General features: G+C 33.0%; 3 protein-coding genes across 3 annotated transcripts; 1 reads left to right on the forward strand and 2 right to left on the reverse strand.

The window, feature by feature from the left end:
* Window positions 1–1298: 1298 nt before the first annotated feature.
* Window positions 1299–4632, forward strand: LOC113850418. Its single transcript, XM_027480964.1, has 2 exons — window positions 1299–1669; window positions 4054–4632. The coding sequence occupies exons 1-2, from the start codon at window positions 1313–1315 to the stop codon at window positions 4264–4266; spliced, it is 570 nt and encodes a 189-aa protein (XP_027336765.1). The 5' UTR covers window positions 1299–1312; the 3' UTR covers window positions 4267–4632.
* A 2141-nt stretch (window positions 4633–6773) lies between these two features.
* LOC113849890 (programmed cell death protein 4) lies at window positions 6774–9604 on the reverse strand. Its single transcript, XM_027480116.1, has 3 exons — window positions 9294–9604; window positions 8767–8861; window positions 6774–8669 (listed from the first exon to the last, which is right to left on the reverse strand). Exons 1-3 carry the CDS (start codon window positions 9532–9534, stop codon window positions 6837–6839), a joined length of 2169 nt encoding a protein of 722 aa, XP_027335917.1. The 5' UTR covers window positions 9535–9604; the 3' UTR covers window positions 6774–6836.
* Window positions 9605–14573: 4969 nt separating this feature from the next.
* Window positions 14574–16292, reverse strand: LOC113850857. The gene is made up of 7 exons (XM_027481382.1): window positions 16172–16292; window positions 15981–16129; window positions 15774–15857; window positions 15518–15664; window positions 15070–15358; window positions 14729–14954; window positions 14574–14643 (listed from the first exon to the last, which is right to left on the reverse strand). Exons 1-7 carry the CDS (start codon window positions 16290–16292, stop codon window positions 14574–14576), a joined length of 1086 nt encoding a protein of 361 aa, XP_027337183.1.
* Between the last annotated feature and the right edge of the window lie 4072 nt (window positions 16293–20364).

A 20364-nucleotide genomic window follows, 5' to 3' on the forward strand; every position in this document is an offset into this window, starting at 1 on the left:
CTTGATAAGGATAGATAAGTAATATTTATAGTCCTCCCAAGCCATTCAACAATAGAAACTTCATTCATTTTATATTTACGTTTATACATCTTTATTTATTTCAAATGGAAGAATCCTCAGAGAAAATGTGAGATAAAATCTTGATGATAATAAAATGCCTCTTTTTGTTTTTAATAGGTTTGAACTGTAACAAATTTTCAATCATACTTTATATGAAATCATCCCTTTAATATAACTTCAATCATCAACTTTCAAATGAACATAATAAGTACACAAGAATGATGTATTAAGTATTACAATATCGAATATAAATTATGAACAAATAGTTATAACAATTAAATAAAAATGATTTATGCGTTGACATTACATAACTTGTTTCTTCTTTTCTTCAGGTTGATTTTTTCCTTTCTTTAATTTCCGTTTGTTTCTTTTCTTTTTTCATTGTTAGTAATTTACTTGGTACCTTTTTTAAGCGTTATAATCTTCATCCTTTATTTCTTTGCCTATTAACTCTCAATAACTTAAATGACTTCTATCTTTATCATTAAGGCATATACATTAAGATGCTATCTAAGTATTTCTATGAAATTGTTACAATCCTTACTATATTTTCTTATTTTTTGCTTAATGGAGTGGAATGCAAAATAAATTTTAATAATGGACAGCATTATTTATCCCTCTTTATCATTTTAGTTGATGAATTTTTTTTTCTGTTTTATTATATTTATACAGTAATATAATAATTTTCTGCCAGCAAAAATCCAAACATAGATAAAGAAACAAAATAGAGTTAGTAAATAACAAAGTATATGACTTAAATAAAAAATATGATTTTTAAGAAGTCATAGTATTATTAGTATTATTTATTAAAAAAAATCACGTGTTTTATGTGTTATCATATGTATAATTAACTTTCACACTAAATTAAATTTAATAAAACAATTATTTATCAATTAAATTAATTTTAATTTAAGATTTTATAATTTTATAAACATATCCGGTGTATTGCACGTAATAAATTCCCAGTTGATCTTTTAGATTTTAATAAATACCTATTTTTATATTTATAAAATTTTATTTACGCTTTGAATAGTTTCATAATTATATAAAATTAATTTTTACGATTTACGTTTTTAATTTTTGATAATATATTTTAATGTTTCATATTTATAAAATTTTATTTTTAATTATTAAATTATATGTAAAATATCTGTACTCTAAGAAACTAGTTAATTATACGTAAAATTCCAATAACGAAACATATATATATATATATAATTAACATCAGTCCCACAGCATCAGGCGGCAAAGCATGGAGGAGGAAAAAGCGAGCGCAGTGGGAGAAATCGAGGAAATGGAGGCGACGGGTGATGGGACCCACAACCCGAGCGAGAGGAGGCACGTGCGAACGAAGGTGCCTGAGGTGGAGATCCACCTGTACCGTCAGGGAAAGGGACCCGTTACGGCGTTCAAATCAGCGTTGGGTGGTTGGGAACAAGATCAATTGGAAGTGCGAGACATCCTCGAAAAACACGCTCTCAAGTCCATTTACGCGTTCAACCCTCAAGCCGGTGCTCGTGGCGTTCCGGTCCGCTTCAACCCTCGAAACGGAAGATCCCTCTTGACCTATAGGGATGGTGCTGTCGTTTACGTTGATGGAGAACCTAAGGTTCGTTGTTTTCTCCTTTTTCTGTTTTATTTTTCTTAATTAGCTGAATCTAGTATTTGTTTGGTGAGACATGTTTATAAATGTTTCGTGTTTGATTTAAATTTTTTGAGAAGAGGAATTGGAATCTCTTGTTAATGAATTTTAGCTCCTCTCGAAAATAGTTTTGCTTAGGTGTTTAAAGTATTTATTATTGTAAATTTATTTATTTAATTTTCTTTTTCCATGAAATTAAACAATATGTCCGATTTATTCCGGCAAAATTTTTCTTCCACTCTTTCTTTGAACCAAAGGGCGCTGGACAAAATAATAATAGTTCAAATATTTAATATAGATGTTAGGACCCAATTGCACGGTATGGAACTTGAGAGACACTTTGAAAGTATAAAATTCTAGTGTGGGATTTATAAGAATTTGGATTCTTCAACTGCAACGGTTAGCTTTGTTGTTGTGTTTCTCCTGTTCTTATCAGTAGTAAATGTATTTTAATAGTTTTTATTTTGATTTGATTCCACTGGGAACTTGTTAACATTTTTTTTTCTTTTTTATGTTTTCGTTGATCTTTTTTGTTTTCAACTGGGTTGTTTCGGTTTAGTTGGTTGTAGGTGTTTTCATGAGTTCTCTGAGAAAGAAAAAATTGGGGAGAACGGGGAATGTGGTTTGAGATTTTGTTGTTTCGATATTGGGTCTGGAACTCTGGATGGGTGCAGCCTGTAAGTGTTTTAGAATAGTGGGTTTTAGGAGACGGGATCTGAATGAAAAGGGGGATTTGAGATTTTGTGTGTCTACTAATGATTATGATGGAAAGCCAGGAAATTTAATGATTTTAGTTAAATTGCTTTTTAAAATAGGAAGAAAAGAACGCTCTGTGTGGTCTAGTTTAGTCTAGCTAAAAGGTTTTTGTGTACTATGTAGGTATTAATTTTTAATCTAATTTTATGGATAAGTAAAGAACGTTCAATTAATTTGTGAATATTGAGTGGATTCTGTTAAAACTTTCAAGAAAAGTTTGTGGGCGTAAAGAAACCCCAATATATTTGACTGCTGGGAGTAATTTCAATGGTGTTCAGTTAAATTGGCTGCCACAGTAAGAAGAATTCAAACATTGTTGTCTGACAATTGTCCAAAATGTTTTAGTCTTTACTTTAAGGAGGGCAGCACTTTGTAGAAATTTTCGGTCTCTTGGCATGGTTAATTGGAGTATAGAGAAGAAAGTTGAAGCACCGTAATCGTTTATATATGAATTGCACAGGCTGTGTTACCAGAGGCATAATTGGCAATGGTCCCTATGTGTTAGCCACGGGTGCTTCTGTAATAATCTGAGAGCTTAAAGTTACTTCATTTATGAGAGGTCATGGTGACAAAATGTTTCTTGTATGGAATAGTTCTGTTCTCTTTCTGGGAGAGTGGTTGACCACCAGCTGTATGATGCTGGAGTATCCAAAGGTTGACAATCCACAACGGGGAATGTGCCTACCTATAAAAGACACTCCCAACACTCTGTTAGTGGCACGCTGAGAATAATGCAGTTTAGAGAGCTGAAATCATCCTCTGAAGTTTGTTTGGTGTTTGTAGGGGGTGTTTGATTGCTGGGTTGTGTAACAGAACAGTCCCTAATTCGTGATTGTCATTGCTTCTCTGTTATACTTATAACTATTGTGCACTTATGACTGACCTATACGTATCTAACCTTGCCACTACATGTTCAAGCTGCTTGACCTGGTGGGTCAGGGGAGCAGGCACTATACAGTTAGGAGTGTGGGCATTTGGTGTTGCCTGAGTTGTAGCTGGACTGGTGGGGTGGAGTAGGACCGGATGAATGGGGATTATGCCTTAGGGTCCAGGGATTGGGTTACTGCTTTACTTGTGTTTTAGCCTATTGCTCCCTCTTAAAGGCTTTCTTCAATTGGATACGCTAAAATATTTGTGATATCATATATTTGTAGTTATAAAATTGAATCTTTTATGAGGTTCATAGTGCTTTAGATTGATAATTTTTATTAATGTTATGGTAAAATTTGGTTTGTCCATTCTCTCTAGATCATATTTATCATGCTTTTCATTAACTGAATTTTGTAACAGCGTTTTCTTTCCGTGCAACAAGACTCTGGGTTTCAGCCCTCAAGCATCGTGTAATGCCTAGAAAAAATTATGATCAAATTATAAAATCTGCCTCACTGATCAAGGATTTTACATATGTATTATGTATTTTCTTTTACAAGTGGTGTAGATACGTTTCTACACTTCTTTTTAAGTTGAAATACTACCGATGTGACCACCATTATCATGTTAAATATCTGATTATGATGAGCTGTTCATGTAATCATAATAAAAGCATATATGTAGTTCATGTAATATTGTCATTAGCTGAAAGTTTTCTTTTACAGGACTCACTAGTTAAACCAGTGACCAAGATCTTGATTGGCGTTGCTGTAATAACCCTTATGATAACACTAATTTCGAGGGATACTCCAGAATGGATGAAGAAATTAAACTTTTCTGGTGTGAACTTCCCTCCATGGATCTTGGCTTGTATAGTTATTGTCTTCACCCGCACGAGGAAGCGAACTAAAGATTTTCTGAAAAAACATGGTTGGTGAATGGGCTTGCGTTGATGCTTTTGTGGTAGGGTTTTACGCATTTCTCTATACACGTTCAAGTTTTGTCTAAATTGACAATTTTTGTCAATTAATTATATCATCATAAATGTTATAGGTTGATAATAAGTGATGTCACATTTGGTGTAACATTAGATCCTCTTGTTCAGCCAGTATAGTCTATCTATCTACATATTATTTCTCTTTTTCTTTTTGTTGCTGCTCAAATATGTGATTCCTGATTAGAGTGGAAATAAAAATATTATACTATGCAACTTTCTCTGGGAATCGTCTTGGCTAGCTAGTATTGCGTCGTTCTCTAGTCTTCAGAGGAGCACATACGCCTTAGTAGGTAACAATTTATATTTTACTAATTAATCATTGAGAAGTCTTGGTTTTGATATGGTTTATAGTTCTTCCAAACATATGATTTTCTCTCATCCTCTTCCACTCTCTAGTAATATCATTAGTATGTTGGTTGGGTGATTGAAAAATAATTAACAGCAGGGAAAATATCCAAACATTGGTGCATAAGAACTAGATATAATTCATGTTTAAGAACCTTCAATAGCTGTTAATTTTTTGTGTCGTTGCAAATATTTTTCAGATTATTTTTTTTATTATTGCTAGTGACTAGATGCTTGATGAATCAAAGTAGGAAGGTAAAAATGAGAAAAAAAAAGAGTGAAAATTGATAAAAAAAAAAAAAGTTGACACAATCATATCTATGTCATTTTTGTTTTCACTAGTTGTTCAACTTTTTAATGAGTATTTATTAAAAAAATATATATAATGAAATAAATTTTTCGTATGAGTAAATATTTAATTTGTACACCTTATCTTTTATAAAGGCTCGCTTCCGAAAATACTTATAAACTTGATAAAGCTTACTATTTTTTTTGCTAAGTTCTTATTAGTTACACCAATTTAAATTGACTTTTAAGATTCTCTCCTAATTATAATATTAGGGGTAATTAATGTAATGCTAACAATAGATGGGAAATTGTGGATTTTATGCTAAAGATCATTAGTTGAATTATCTTAAGTAGGTTTAAACGTTTCTTTTCCTAAAGCTCCACAGTTGAATTATCTTTCTTTTTTTTTAATTTTTTCGCTTAAGTACTCTCATGTTACACTTTGAATATTTATTTTTTGCTAAGAAAATACTAAATGTTTCTATGAATATTTCTAAAAATTGTGTGACAAATAATATGGAGGCAACTAAATGAGAGGGAAATTGTTTTTGTAAAATTCTATGAAGGAGTATGTTGCCAACGGTTGATGTAGGTTGTATAAAAATTGAGAACAAAACAAAAAATGACATTATTGGTATTTTATCTTGTAGATACAGTTTTCATGCCTTTTCTTTATTCTTTCAAGAATTTATTGTTGTATACACATTTAAAGCTCCAATTTTTGGGTCATTCAACTTATACTTTTCTCTTATTTTTTTCTTTTGTCATTTCTACTCAAGACAAGGGTTAAGATATAGTGTTGATCTGAACTCAGCTTTGCTCTCATATACACTTTGCTTGTCCATTAAGGCTAGTCATCTTTCCATTCTAGTAGACTGTTGAATTACTGTATTTAATTTATGTAATAACTTATAATTAAAATGTTAAAAGACATCAAAGTTCTCTGCCCAAGTCTTCCTTGTACAACCTCTACATTTGGATCTATGTGAGTGTTGAGATCAAAATTATATATGTATATAGAATACTAGCTTAGAGCCTAGAGCTTCATTTTTTCTTGTTTTTCAAAGAAAAACAAAATTGTCCCTGCAATTGGCATACAAAATCGTTATGCTATGCATTACAAAAGGCATGCTTGACTTGAGTATAAGCATAAAAGCGTGCAAAAAACAAATGAGATATTGACAGAGATTACATTGCAGGTCCCTTGTTCATTCTTCCCAACAAATTCTTGTGAACTGCCTCTTGATCAACTTATTTCCATAGAAACAGATTAAAAATAGAACAATGTACGGTTTAAAAAATCTTAATCTTACTTTATTTAGGTTTCAACTCCAATGAATTGACTTTCTTATCTTCTTGTGCCTTTCGTTAATCCTTGCTGCAGCTTCAGAAGTGAGCAGTGTATCACAGTGCCACATACAGTTATGTGATCGATTATGTTAATTGACCCTATGGATCCATCTAGGTCATAATAGAAAGCATAGATCAAAGAACCTATCATGGAGGCTGCTGATCAATTAACACATTCAAGAATTTGCCTACGCAAAAATACCGAATTGGATTATTTTAAACTCGGTAATTCAATGCATGCTTGGATTTATATATATGTGCGTGCATTTATTTGGAACCGAAATTTGTTGTACGAAGCAACTTCATCGCTTGTAAGCTCCAATGATAAAGGGGGCAATTGACAAGCAAACAGAATAATAAATAGTGGGGTAAAGAAATTTTAAGTTTGCTACAAAAGCTAGTTAAGTAGTTATGCATGCATAGGCATGCCAATGTATGCCTACATTTGTATGCATTTGATTCAAGTGTAGATTTGAAAAAGGAGATAAAGCAAAACTAGTATTGCTGATGATTTTCCCCACATTATAATTAGTGGGTGCCATTCTCTGTTGCATGTTCCAGTTTTGTGTAACAAAATGAATTATCCAACCATCCATTAGCCTTTGCTCGTTCAACATAGTGTTCAAACTGTTTTTTAGCATCAGGGACATCCAAAGCCAAGTCATCAAGAGATTCTTCAACTCTTCCAAAACCCTTCACCATTTGATACATGGTTATTAGTCCTGATTCAAAGCACTCCTTAAGTAGACCCCATAACCTCTCATTCTTCTTTTCAATGATTGTCACCAAAGCTTTCTTAACAACCTCATGATGGAAAAATGGCATTCCTAACTCTTTCATGCAGCGGCACGCTTCCCTTATTTCACCTCCAGACTCATACTCCTCCAACAGCTTTCCAATCATGTCCTTGACATCCTCAACTGCCCATCCAGGCCTGCTGCTTCCCCCACCTCCCCAACACCTTAAGATTCGCTCTCCTGCAAGTCTAGCCTTTAGTAACGACTTTGCCATTTGAAGCACTTTGCTCCCAATTGAATCTGGCCCCAGACACTGTGTTCCAATCTCTTCAAGGTGCTGTGGGGCTAGGACTTCATCAACCACTGCTCTAGCTAGAAACATTGCAAGATCCTCAACAACAACAGGATTATCCAAAGCTGTGTCATCTGCTGACTCTATCAACATCACAAAACCACTTACAACGTCATCAGCTGGGAAACACAATGAAGAAAGCAGTACAGAAGCCATTTCCTTCTCCCTATTCTTCCTATCCATTGCCAGAGTTATCAATCTTTTAACAAAGATTGCATTGAGTTCAGTACAGTTGTTGCTGTTCTCTTGTTCTAGACAACTATTTACCTCAAATATATCACCTGATAAGAAGTACTCTTTAATGATGGATTGAGTGTTTACCTTGAAACTTTTGGCAGCGCTATCTTCTATTGAGTTCTTTTCGGGCTCCACTGAAAGTGACTTCAAAGATGACACACACAACCAACCCTCAGATGCTGCCTTAGACATTAGTTGCTGTAGTATACCACGTGCATTTGGTATGTCAAGTGATAAGTCATCAACTGTGTCAATCAACCGACCGAACCCTTTAGACATTTGGCTAGAGTTAATGAAACCTTCTTCAGCTGCTTCCTTCAACAGGTCTAGTAGTGGGAATTCTGCTTGACGTCTCTCCATTGCCATTATAAGAGCCCGTTTCACTATTTCGTGATGGAAAAAAGGAACTTTCAAATCTTTGATGCATCTAAAGGCTTCTTTCTTGTCACCACTTACAACATACTCCTTCAAAAAGTTATTTATCTTAGCCTTAACGTCATCAACAGTGGTGTTCTTACTACCTCCCCAGCGCCGCTCTATGATTTCCGCATGCAGAGGGGCTGCTAGATAACTTTTCTCAGCTTTTTTCAGGACATCTACCCCTTTTGAATATTTGGTTAAATAGGCCATCTGTTTCTTCAAAAATGCAGGAGGAAGTATGTCATCAACCACGGCACGAGCTATAAAAAGTGCTAGAACATCAACTGTGTCTGGTATATCTACCATCAAGTCATCTGCTGATTCAACTAATTTGCTGAAGCCTTTGTAAACTTGTGGAGGATCAAATATATCGGCATAAAGTGCAGATAACAGAATAGCAGCCATTTCCTTTTCTTTGTCATGTCTGTCCATGGACATAGAGACAAGTTTTTTGACAAAATAGTAACCATACTCTGGTTTCCCTAATTCTTTAATTTCATTCATTGTTGCAACAACATCATCAGTGGCGAAGTATTCCTCCACTATTATCGTAGCTTTTTTCTTGTAGTTCTCGAGATCTGTTGACGGTTTCTTTTCATTTGAATGGTTAAATTCCTACAAAAAGCACATATACTTTAATGGGTGCTGGTGTTACAGAAACATATATTTTTAGAACACTATTAAAAGATACTTATAAATCATAACTCTATACCTCACTGCTGTCATAGTTTGGATCACTAGGATCAAGAAAGCTCGCGTCATCTGCATCAAGCAATCCACCCCAGGTACCTTTCCCCCCGGAACCACCTACACAATGAGAGTAGGATAAAATGGTCGCTTTTCGAATTTAAGGAACGCAAATATCGTATCATGTAATTTGAATTGTCATAAAACACTAAAACTAGACTATTCTATTCATTGCCTGCGACAGTAAGGCAAAGCTGAACGTTAAATGAGTATTCTATTATTCCAACTACTTAGATAAGAATAATTAATATGAAAAGTTATAGACCCTTATGTTAGTCATGAAATATCAGACACGAGAACCGTGACTTTTTTATTTACCTCATTCAAATGTTATGTCCAATTATCACGAGTCACCAAAGAATAAATGGGGGAAAGTAGCACCAAAGGTCTATGACCGTCACTAGCCACATATATTTGTTGTTAGCTACTTCGTGAAATAGTTATCAGGTATTAAAAAGTGGTAATTGGCAATGAAAACTTCAATGGGTAAACCTTTCTTTGGACGTCCATCTTTTTGAGAACATGATTGTCTATGATTCTTTGGACTTAGATTGCTGCACTTGCCTTGCACCTTTGGGGACCTCGGAGATTTTGGAGACCTTGGAGATTTGGGAGATCTTGGGGACTTCGGAGAAAGTTGCAATGGAGAAACAGACAATGGATCTGCACTTTCTGTTGCTGATCGATGAAGCTCTCGATGCTCATTTGATACATAACCCTCACTGAAATCCATTACGCTTATATCAAAACTTCCACTGTACAACTGTAATCACGGAAGTCATATATGCTTAGAACAGAATGTCAGCATCCAGTCCACACATCAGAGGAGACTTCAATCTCTAATCTGCTGCTTGAGTCATTCTTCTTTTCTTTATTGTATTATCTGTAGACTATGATCCATTTCAGTTCTGTCCTACAATGGTCACACAAAAATACGGGGCATAAATTTGCACGTACACAAATGAAACATTAATCAGAATGCACAATATAATTATAACAAATGCCTTTTCTTTTTGGATTATACAGAAGGGGCCTTTCACTAGTGCTTTTGATAGCAATAATTGTGTAGCCAGCAAAACGTGATGTACAAGTCATACTGAAGAAAATAAGAAACTGAACAAGCCAGAGTGAGTGGACCTTCTTTCCTAAGGCTGGCATTAAATACATACGCCTTATACTTGTGCCAGTGCACATTATCAACAACTTAAATGGGTATAAGTGAAATGCATGTATCCCTTTCAACTTTGGTAAGAAAAATCCGTTGAACCAATTTGACTCCATTATTTAATACTTATACATTGTATTCCGAAGAAACATCTGCCTAGAATATGATTTACTTTCTCTATCTTCCCTTTTTAAATGCGAATCATGTTTAAGTAATACCTTCCTTGGCCTAAATGCTGAATAGCTAAATATATGGCGAGTAAATCATAGGTTAAACAATATTATGAAGAGCGTAGTCCAAGTAGGAAGTGGAATGCACACAGTGGATTAGGAAGCATCAATATCTCTGAAAGAATCACAAAAACTTCAAACTGGTAACGTCTTTACGAAATATACTCAAGATCAGGTTTGGAAGTTTAGAACGTTACAAGTTGATGTGGTGTTTCTTCTGCCATTTTGTTTCTTGATTTTGATGGTTGTTCTTAGAATATCTTAGAAGTGAGGACTGAGGCCAGAAAGACTTTCCAAGCTTTCAGACCAAGTTCAGATTTATTACAAGCAAAGACATCTCAATCGTCACAAACAAAACTAATTCTCTACAATGCCATTGTGTGGAGAGATTCTTATATGCTCAAGGAGTATTACGTTACTCTTCTAAAATGTACCACATGACATGTGGTTGACTTAAATACAAAATAAAATTAAATGAGATATAAATAGTTATAAAATTTCTACAGTATGACTCTGGGAGTATCTGATAATTTCTTTAACATATGCCATTTAATATGTTAGAGAAAGAAGAGTTTCTCCACCATATGCCAAATTCCCTCGAGTCACTACAAGAAATGTGATTTTTAGTGGTTAGATTTTAGTAACGAATATAAAATTTGTCATTAATAATTAATTATTTGTGACAAATGTTTTTATATCGTCACTAATATTATTATTAATAATAACTTAATTAAAAATCATCACTAATAATAAAAATATATTAATTATAAATAATTTATTAATAATATATAATATTAAAAATTTATTTTTATTTTTTATTTTAAGTTCATTATTAATATGTATATAAAATTAATACTTATAATTTTATTAATAAATTTTTAATTTAATTATATTTTAAATCTTTATATTTTTATGAGTGTTTAAATTTAATTTTTTAAATTAATATTTAGTCTATTTAATTTTAAAAACTTTTAAATTAAGTTTTGTTATCTTAAAATTTTATTTGATAATTAAAAAATTATATAAAAATATAATATTTTATTAATTGATTTATATAAACAAGTAAAACAAATTGTAAAATATATAATAAAAATCTTATTTTTAAAGTAAACTTAATTTAAACTTCTAAAAAATTAAAAATAAATAGTTAAATAAAATGATCTAAAATCACACTACACTAAGGTAAAAGAAACTAAAAAAATAATTAATAAGTTTAAATTTGTTTAAAAATTTAAGTTTGATTTTTTCATTTAACAGGTCAAATAATCAATAATGACATTAACAATGATAAATTATTTCTCACTAAAAGTTAATATATCTTTATTTATAATAAAATATGAAAATAAATTTAATAGATTATAATAATAAAATATAATTTTTTAAAATTAGTTTTGATTACAAATCAATCTATGTATTATTGATATCAATTACTTTATTTTTTTATTAATTTTATATTACAAACATTGTAAAAAAATTAATTTTAGTGACTATATAAATAAAAAAATCATTGAAAATCAAGTTGAGAATGCAAAAAAGAAAGCAGATGATTTAGAATTAGAAGTGAAAAATTGACTGATATTTCGAGAAAATAAGAAGAAGTTAATTTTCAATTGAAAATTAAATTACAATTTCAACGTGAATTGATTGATGCTCAAAAATTAACTTTTGAATCTCAACAGAAACAAATGAAGGAAGACCTTGAGATGAAGATAAAACGTTAATGGACTATCTTATTGGGAGAATTATCATTCAACAAGTTATTTAATGATTCATGTGCTCCATGTAAGTTTATTGATTATTTTAGTTATTATCACTTAATTATTATTTAGTTACATTCTTAAAAATTTATTAATTGATTGATTTGTATTTACTAATATTTTTTTTTCTTTCTTATCTGCAGGATTAGAATTCATGAGAACATTTTTTATTCTATTTTAGTTGTTTAATTTAATATTATTTTTTTTATTTTATAATTTTAATATGTTGATGATGTATTTTAATTTCATTTAGAATTTTCATGTGTAAACTTTTATTGGATATTTATTATATTTAAATTTATAATTTTTAATAACTATAATCACTATACATGTAATGATTTCTTGTAGTGGGTTTTGAGTCCTTTTAAGTTTAGGAATACCCCATGATTTCAGACTTGGACTGTAAAAACAAGAGAAAGAAGAGTTTTCTAAGAATTTTTTTCACTCCATTTAATTCAGTGTTTCAAAATTCAAATACAAGAGATTTCTACCGTTAGAGACCTTTTAACTTTTAGGCGCTTGAATCAGATTAGACAATAGATACCCGAACATTCTCATTCAACATAGATATATTCCAAATAAATTTAAACTTAGACACCATAAAACATTTCGAATAATCAATATTCAACACTATTTTCCTTCAAATTGGAGAAAAACCATGTAGTACCTGTAGTTATTGCATCAAAACGGAGCAGCATAATCTTGCATTGGCCGGGTATGGCTTTTGAGATTTTACAGTGCAAGATGTGTTTGGATTAAGATTGTGTTACGCTTTTCATTTAGAAAAACTTAGAAGTTTCACTCAGTAACAGGTTTTTCCTTATTCGGTAATAATGCAAAGAGAATAGACAGTGTTTCAAAGGTGGTTGCCAATTTTTTAGGTGTTTGTATGTGTGGTCAGAACTCAACACGGATCTTGAACAAGTTTGTCACATCTAGGATGCTACAACTTCACAAACTACGCCAATAGAAAAGGGAGAGGAAAAAGCCTAGGAGACTAAGTAACTGAATATTATATATAAAAAGAAATTACATAATAATAATAATAACAATAATAATAATAATAATAATAATAATAATAATAATATGGTGCATAGATTTGTTTGAAGGATTAAATGGAAATAATCAAAATATGGAAAAAAAATATCAAACTAACAAACTTAGAAGAACTAAGTTTCTGCTTGTTTGATTTTTTTTTTTAAAATACCTTCTTAACTGAAATATGTTTAAAAAATTATAATAATTATGTACGCATTTTGGGAAATAAAAAACTTAGAAAAAAGCAGGTTTTAGTGCTTTTCCTATTAGTGAATGAAAATAAATTTTGAAGAAAACAAAAGTTTTGTATTAGCATTGTTTTTTAAAGGTTAGAGAAAGTGACGTTAAAATTCCTTTTCAATCTTTGATTTTAAAAAAATTATACTTTTATTGTCTATTTGTGTAAGAAATAGGTTAACAGATAAAAGGTGTGTGTCCAAGGATTCAAATGTTCAATGAGTTCTCTAAAAAATAATCTATTTGCTTTAAATCAAAATGTATAATTTGATAGGTTCCTTGCAAGATACATTCATATAATATATAACGAAACGAATACAATTAGCCTCAATTTCTTTTTCTTATTAAATGGCCGGCCAATAATCATCAATAATACCTATTGATTTAAGTGGTGATATATATATATATATATATATATATATATATATATATATTATAAATAAATAAATAAATATTAAAAAAGTATCCTTTTAATTAAGTTCATTTGATCGAATTTGAATTAATTGAGTTTCAATATGATTCAATTATCAAGAATTTAAAAAAAGTATTACAATTTTTTTTTGGTAAGAAAATGAACAATTACCCGTAATGCAGGGTTGGATTGGAAACAGTATATGAGAGGGTTCGGAAAAAATAAATAAATTTAACATATGTGGTTATATAGGTGGCACTGAAGTTTGAAGTCTGAAGAGAAAGTAATATTAGAGAGAAATAAATAAATAATCAGATATGCACTAAATTTAAAAGAAGCTTCACTGAGCAAGTGCAGAAAATCAACAAATAGATTATTTAAGTAGACACTTGAATGTTAGAGTAGAAACAATTGAAGAGCTAATTTAGTAAAAGTTACATATAAACACTAGTTATGTGCACCTAAGTTTTTTTTAAACAAAATACTTATTTTTTATTAACAAACAACCGCCTTAATATTATCTAAAATGAGCATAATTATTATAACCATGGTGTATCACAACTTTTATTTTGGAAATTTAGTATTTTTATTAAATTTTTTTTATAACATAATATTCTTTTGTAAACATAAACAGAAATTGAAAATGAAATATCTATATATCTCTTCAACAGAGATAATAAATTAATAGTAATAACAAATTTATATTTATTTTTATAAGCAAAAACATATTATTAAGAAAAAAAAGTACCGTGGATACTCCAACCCATATACAAAGTTAAGGCAATTGCTTAATACACATCAATGGTTTGTCAATTTATATATACTAGTTGTCTTTGATTTAAACCTGTCGACAACTATTTCCAGAACCTATATTTGATAGCATCTATAATCTCCCCATCATCTAACACATCATTATTAAAGACAATCTTATTTCTATGTAACCAAAAGCTCCATATCATGGCTATCCAAATAGTTGCTACATACCTCCACTTCTTTTTCCCACCTACAAAATCGCACATATCCAATAAAAGATCCTTAAACACTTTGGCATACATGCAAAGAAGCCTAACCAATACCAAATCGAATACCAAATACTGCTAGAAATAGAACAATGCAAGAATAGATGCTTCATCTCTTCATCATCATGATTACACAGGGCACAAGATTCATTTATCAACAGCATACCGCGGTTCACAAGCTCCTTACGTATCGGCAAAGTTTGTAATAACAATTGCCAAGAGAACACACTAGCCTTTTTGGGAACCAGTGCCTTCCACATATGACGCAATGCCAACACCATATCGTTAGCAAAAGCTGAACCCGCAGAAACATAATTATGCAAAAAACTATATGTAGATTTCACCGTATATGCCTTTGATGTATCACAGTTCCACACTATCATATCTAGAATGTTTAGTCATGGCTGTACACCACCAATGAGCCCTATCAATTTGCGAATCATTGCCTCTTTTGCTGAAAATGATTTGTCTTCGCCATTGGAAATTCCACATCCAAACACCTTCAACAAATCGACCATTTTCACTGATCTTGGACTCCTTGTTTGCAGGCACAAAAAATAGTCTAGGAAAAATCTCTGCAAGAGCAACATCTCTAACCCACTTGTCCACCCAAAATCTCATCGTGCTACTATCACCAATAACACAGTTTAAACTAATATCCACCCAAAAATTAGCTTGTTGACACACCCAGGCTACATCCTTCCATCAATATAACGCTTTTGGATCCACACCATTATGTCTCATCACTGATGAAAATTTACCGTAACGTGCTTTGAGAATTTGTACCCATAAAGAATTTAGATATTTCAATCTGCGCCACACCCATTTTCCTAATAAGCTCATATTGAACCAAGTCACCTTCTTTATCCCAAGGCCACCTTCTTTTATAGGTTTACAAACTTGATCCCATTTTACCCAACAAATCGTAGAGAACTCCTTAACCTCACTCCACAAGAAACGTCTTTGAATCTTCACCACCTCTTTAACAATAGACGGAGGCATTTTCTAAAAAGACAAATAATGTAAAGAGACACTATTTAGGACAACATTAAGAAGAGTCACCCTCCCCTAATAGAAACATATTTATCCAAGAAGCCAATTTATTACGCAAAACCTCCAACAAACGCTCCCAAGCCACCTTATGCCTAAGCTTATCTCCAACGTACAGCCCCAAATAACGAAAAGGCAAAGTCCCCACCTTACAATTTAAAAAGCGGCTGCCGTCAACAGAAAATCTTGGTCCACATTCACCCCAATCAAACAACTCTTATGAAAATTAACCTTCAAACCTGAAATTAATTCAAGAGCAATGTAACACTGCCTTTATTGTCCATAAATTTCTCTCAGTTGCTTCTCCTATCAACAACATGTCATCCGCAAATTGAAGCAATGAAATTTCTGGTCCTTCGCCCACCTTAATCCTTTTAAAAAAGTCTTTTGCCACCGCACTTCGCATCAAACTGCCTAAACCTTCAGCCGTTATTAAAAACAAAAAAAGTGAAAGGGAATTACCTTGTTTAAGGCCTCTGCCAATCTCCACCTCCTTCGTTGGGCAACCATTCACAAGAACCGACAAATGACCTCCATAAATGCATGCCTCCATCCATTTTGCCCATCTTTCTCCAAACCCCATCTTTCGTAGCATATATAATAGATACCTCTAATCCACCTAATCATATGCTTTTTCATAATCAACTTTTAACACAAAACAACTTCGCCTTGTTTTTTTAGCGTAGTCCACCACTTCATTGGCCACAAGCACACTATCAAATAAGTTTCGACCCAGTACAAAACCCGATTATTGATCATTTATAATATCATCCATCACCCCTCTCATCCTATTAGTGAGCATTTTGGAAATGATTTTATACAAGCAACCCAACAAAGATATTGGCCAAAAATCCCCCAATCCTTATGGACTTTTAGATTTAAGAATTAATGGGACAAAATAAGATAACAAACCTTTAAGTACAACTACATTCATGTGAAATTCCACTAGCATTTGAGTCACATCATCCTTCACTAGATCCCAAAATGCTTTCAGAAAGGTAAAATTGAAACCATCTGGTCCTGGACTTTTGTCATTGTCACATTCTCAAATCACACTAGTCACTTCCTCCACAGAAAACATCTCCTCCAACCCCACCTTATTCCCATCCATTACAACAGGAAACCTAATATTATCAATAGTCGATCTTTCCTACTCCCTTCTTACAAAATGATCATTAAAAAAATTCAAAATATACCTCTTCACCTCCTTCACCTCCTCAAGCCAACGCCCCTCAACATATAAAGTCAAAATTTAATTGTGTCTTCCACGACCTCTTATACATGCATGCAAATGCTTGGAGTTCCAATCACCCTCCTTAGACCATTTTTTCCGTGCCTTTTGAGCTAAGAGATTTTCCTTACTATGTGGAGCAGCCCAAATATCACCCACTAGAGATTTCTGTTGTATAACTTCGTCTGCTGTTAGACCCTGCATTTCACTTTTAATATCCAAGTCATGCAACGCTGCAGTACTAATTTTGATATTCTCTTCCACATCTCCAAAACTACTTTTATTCCATAATTTTAATGTTGCTCTAATGTTAGGCAACTTTCCTTTAATACGTTGTGCTGGCCATGGTAAGCCCACATCCTTATTTCAAGCTTGTGTTACAACAATTCGTAACTCCTTGTGATCTAGCCAACAATTGTTGAACCAAAAAGGTTTAGGTCCCCAATTCAATGACTTATGCTTAACTAAGAGTGCACAGTGGTCAGACACATCACGCGACATAACCTGTATCATTGGATTACTTATAACCTCACCCCAATCCTCCCAAACAAGTACTCTATCTAATCTGCTCATCACACTTCCATCTCCATTTCTCCAAGTAAACCTCCTACCCACCAGCGATAAATCTACTACTTGCATATCAGAAATAAATTGATTAAATTTTGCAATCTCCTATGAATCACCACCCGTAATTCCTTCTCTTCTCTCCTCTCAGACTCTCACCTCATTAAAATCACTCAGCACGCACCATAAACCATCACCAAATCCCTGTTTAGACATAATTAAATTAGCACACAAGGACCTCTTATCAACCAATCGGCAAGGCAAATAAACATTGACAATCATTATAATTTGTTTCTTCTCCCCCCATTCTAAACAGACACCCACAAAAATGATACCGTAATTTACCTATCATTATATTCCAAACAGTAAGAATTCCACCAGTATTCCCTATTGCAGGCCACGCAATCCAATCAAAATCTTCATCACTCCAAAGTTGGCGACACAATTCTCGTGAACAAACTTCTAACTTTGTCTCTTCAAGAAGTAAAATATCAACACCCTCTTGCTGTACCATTTCTGCCACCCATCGCTTTTTAACCCTCCCCCCAACCCCTCTAACATTGAATGAAATTAACTTCATGAGGAACCACCCACACCCCTTGCCGCTGCCATGACATATCTATCTCTAATGTCCCAATCAATAATTTTATCAATCACTTCTTCTCTATTCCTTTGCACCAGAAGTCCCACTTCTTCTCCAACCTCTAATATTTTTTCTGCCATATGTCGTACTGCAATTTTCACCCCACCCGCCACTGAAGTAGTCGTCTTTGCACTCTCTGCATAAGAACCTGATCTTTGTCTTTTTGAACTAGTTCGTTGGGACAACCTCAAAAACTCTGACTTTCTTCTAAGCCTGTATTGCACCTCTTGATTCCCTTTGTAACTTAAAAGAATGCAAGCTGTGACACGAATTCGATGAAGATCCCTATTTCCTCTGTCTTACTAATTTCAACACACCCCTCATGTTTAATTTTTCCCGATTGTTCGACATTGGATGCCTTTTTGTTTTTAAATTGACACTAGACATTTTTTCAGCCTCAAATTGCATTATGCTGGCATCATGATAAGCTTCTGTCGCTAAAACGGAAGCCCCTGAAGTTGCAGATGTGGTTGGCAAGAAGGAGCATTCAACATTGCTACGCACATCACCCTCCCCCATATTCACACCATCATGAATCACCTTATCCATACTCTCATCTGACATAAATATGGACCCATTACCATGCGCTCCATCAACTCGACCCACACCCGCCCCCTTATTACTACTGGTACCACCAACTGAGCTCATACGATCCTCCTTATTACTATTAACATCACCTTTCCCCACATTCAAAACCACACAACTAGTGGAATCTGTAATGAGCCTCTCATCTTGAAAACCCATTTGCCATACACCTAACTCCTATTGAATTTTACAACCCAATTCATTATTATCAGTATTAGTAGCCAAATCCACCCCAACCGTATGGCACACTTCCCTCCTATCTGTCTCATACGCAATACAAGAAGTTGGGCCCACCAAATCTTTGTTACTTCACAAATTCAAATTTAAATCAACCGTAACCAATTCCTCATTAATTTTCCCAATATCCTCCATAACATTCCTCACAAAATCTGCTGCAACATTAACACAATTATTCTCTGTTCCAAACTTTTTTGAACTAATTTGTTTCCCTTTCTCTGCCATTTTTGCACCAGAGCTTGTGGCCATTTTTTTCACCAGCTCTACTCGTTGCTATCTCTTCATGGTTGTCGTTGTTGTCATCAGAACTATACTTTTCCACATAATTCAAATCAACTGAGTCTTTTGAAAGGGAAACTGTGTTTCATACAAACCTTTAAAAAATTCACCACCATGCTCCCCGACCATCCTAATACCAAATAGCAAATCATTAATTTTCACCTTCACATTTTGATTAATAAAAGCTTTATCCGTTGTGCATAGACAAACTCTTGCAAAATCTATACATCTCAAATTAGTATCATTATCCACCATAACAAAGGACCTCAATGGTCTGGATGAACTGCTCTGATACCAAAACTGTAACACCTTATATTTCTTTCCTCAATATATGATAAATTCTCATAAAAATTTAAATGCTAAAGTAAATGTTCTTTCAAAAACTCTCTAATGAGAAAGAAACGATGAAATGATATAAGGTTCATAAAAATACTTTAGAAAAACAAAGATTCTAAAATTTTCATCAGCAACAAAAAGAAATAGTAGTTTTACAATTGTTTCAAAAGAATGCTATAGAACTAAAAATATTCATTACATAACTCAAAATAACTAAGTTCTATAGCAGTTCTCATCCATCCATGCACTGTGAGCCTAGTACTATTCGTCCTGATTTCCTAAAAATGTTGTGTAAGGGTGAGTCTCTGCCCTACCACTCATATATAACACATATTCATCACAAAACACATCTTATCACGATTAAAGAAAACATCATGGCATTACATATCACAGTGTCATATAAAGCATGTTCTCATCTCAACACATATTATATTCCACAGATTCACATTTTCTTTACTTTTATCCGCGCTTACCGCGCCCTGTGGCCACAGTTATCCGATGCCTCTATCCTGAGATCTTACACATCTATGTAAATAGTCGCCGGATGGCCCAATGCAATACGGATACAACGTATGCAATAGACAACCCCTTAGCAAAGGTAATGGTCAGGAGTTAAGTCAAGAAATGAGTGTGTGGCCATGTGGTGCATTCGAACACAATATTCTGTGCACAATCCCGAATGTCACTCACCATCCTGTATTTCTCCAAGATATTCCATATCATCTCCATCTTTCACTCTCCCAGTGTATCTCTGTAACTATTTACATCATATCCTTTTTT

Source organism: Abrus precatorius, unplaced genomic scaffold, assembly GCF_003935025.1.
Source record: "Abrus precatorius isolate BTA unplaced genomic scaffold, Abrus_2018 Scaffold9, whole genome shotgun sequence".
NCBI lineage: Eukaryota > Viridiplantae > Streptophyta > Magnoliopsida > Fabales > Fabaceae > Abrus > Abrus precatorius.

What these genes read in the sequence shown, in the direction of transcription:
- LOC113850418 (XM_027480964.1), top strand. Translation starts at nt 1,313, where the DNA reads ATGGAGGAGGAAAAAGCGAGCGCAGTGGGAGAAATCGAGGAAATGGAG. An exon ending in ACGTTGATGGAGAACCTAAG is followed by an intron (nt 1,670 to 4,053) that starts GTTCGTTGTTTT and finishes TTTCTTTTACAG; the next exon opens with GACTCACTAGTTAAACCAGT.
- LOC113849890 (XM_027480116.1), bottom strand. Translation starts at nt 9,534, where the DNA reads ATGGATTTCAGTGAGGGTTATGTATCAAATGAGCATCGAGAGCTTCAT. An exon ending in AGATGGACGTCCAAAGAAAG is followed by an intron (nt 8,862 to 9,293) that starts GTTTACCCATTG and finishes CTCATTGTGTAG; the next exon opens with GTGGTTCCGGGGGGAAAGGT. An exon ending in CAAACTATGACAGCAGTGAG is followed by an intron (nt 8,670 to 8,766) that starts GTATAGAGTTAT and finishes TGCTTTTTGTAG; the next exon opens with GAATTTAACCATTCAAATGA.
- LOC113850857 (XM_027481382.1), bottom strand. Translation starts at nt 16,292, where the DNA reads ATGGGGTTTGGAGAAAGATGGGCAAAATGGATGGAGGCATGCATTTAT. An exon ending in TGATAGGGCTCATTGGTGGT is followed by an intron (nt 14,955 to 15,069) that starts GTACAGCCATGA and finishes CTGCGGGTTCAG; the next exon opens with CTTTTGCTAACGATATGGTG. An exon ending in TCTATTTCTAGCAGTATTTG is followed by an intron (nt 14,644 to 14,728) that starts GTATTCGATTTG and finishes GCGATTTTGTAG; the next exon opens with GTGGGAAAAAGAAGTGGAGG.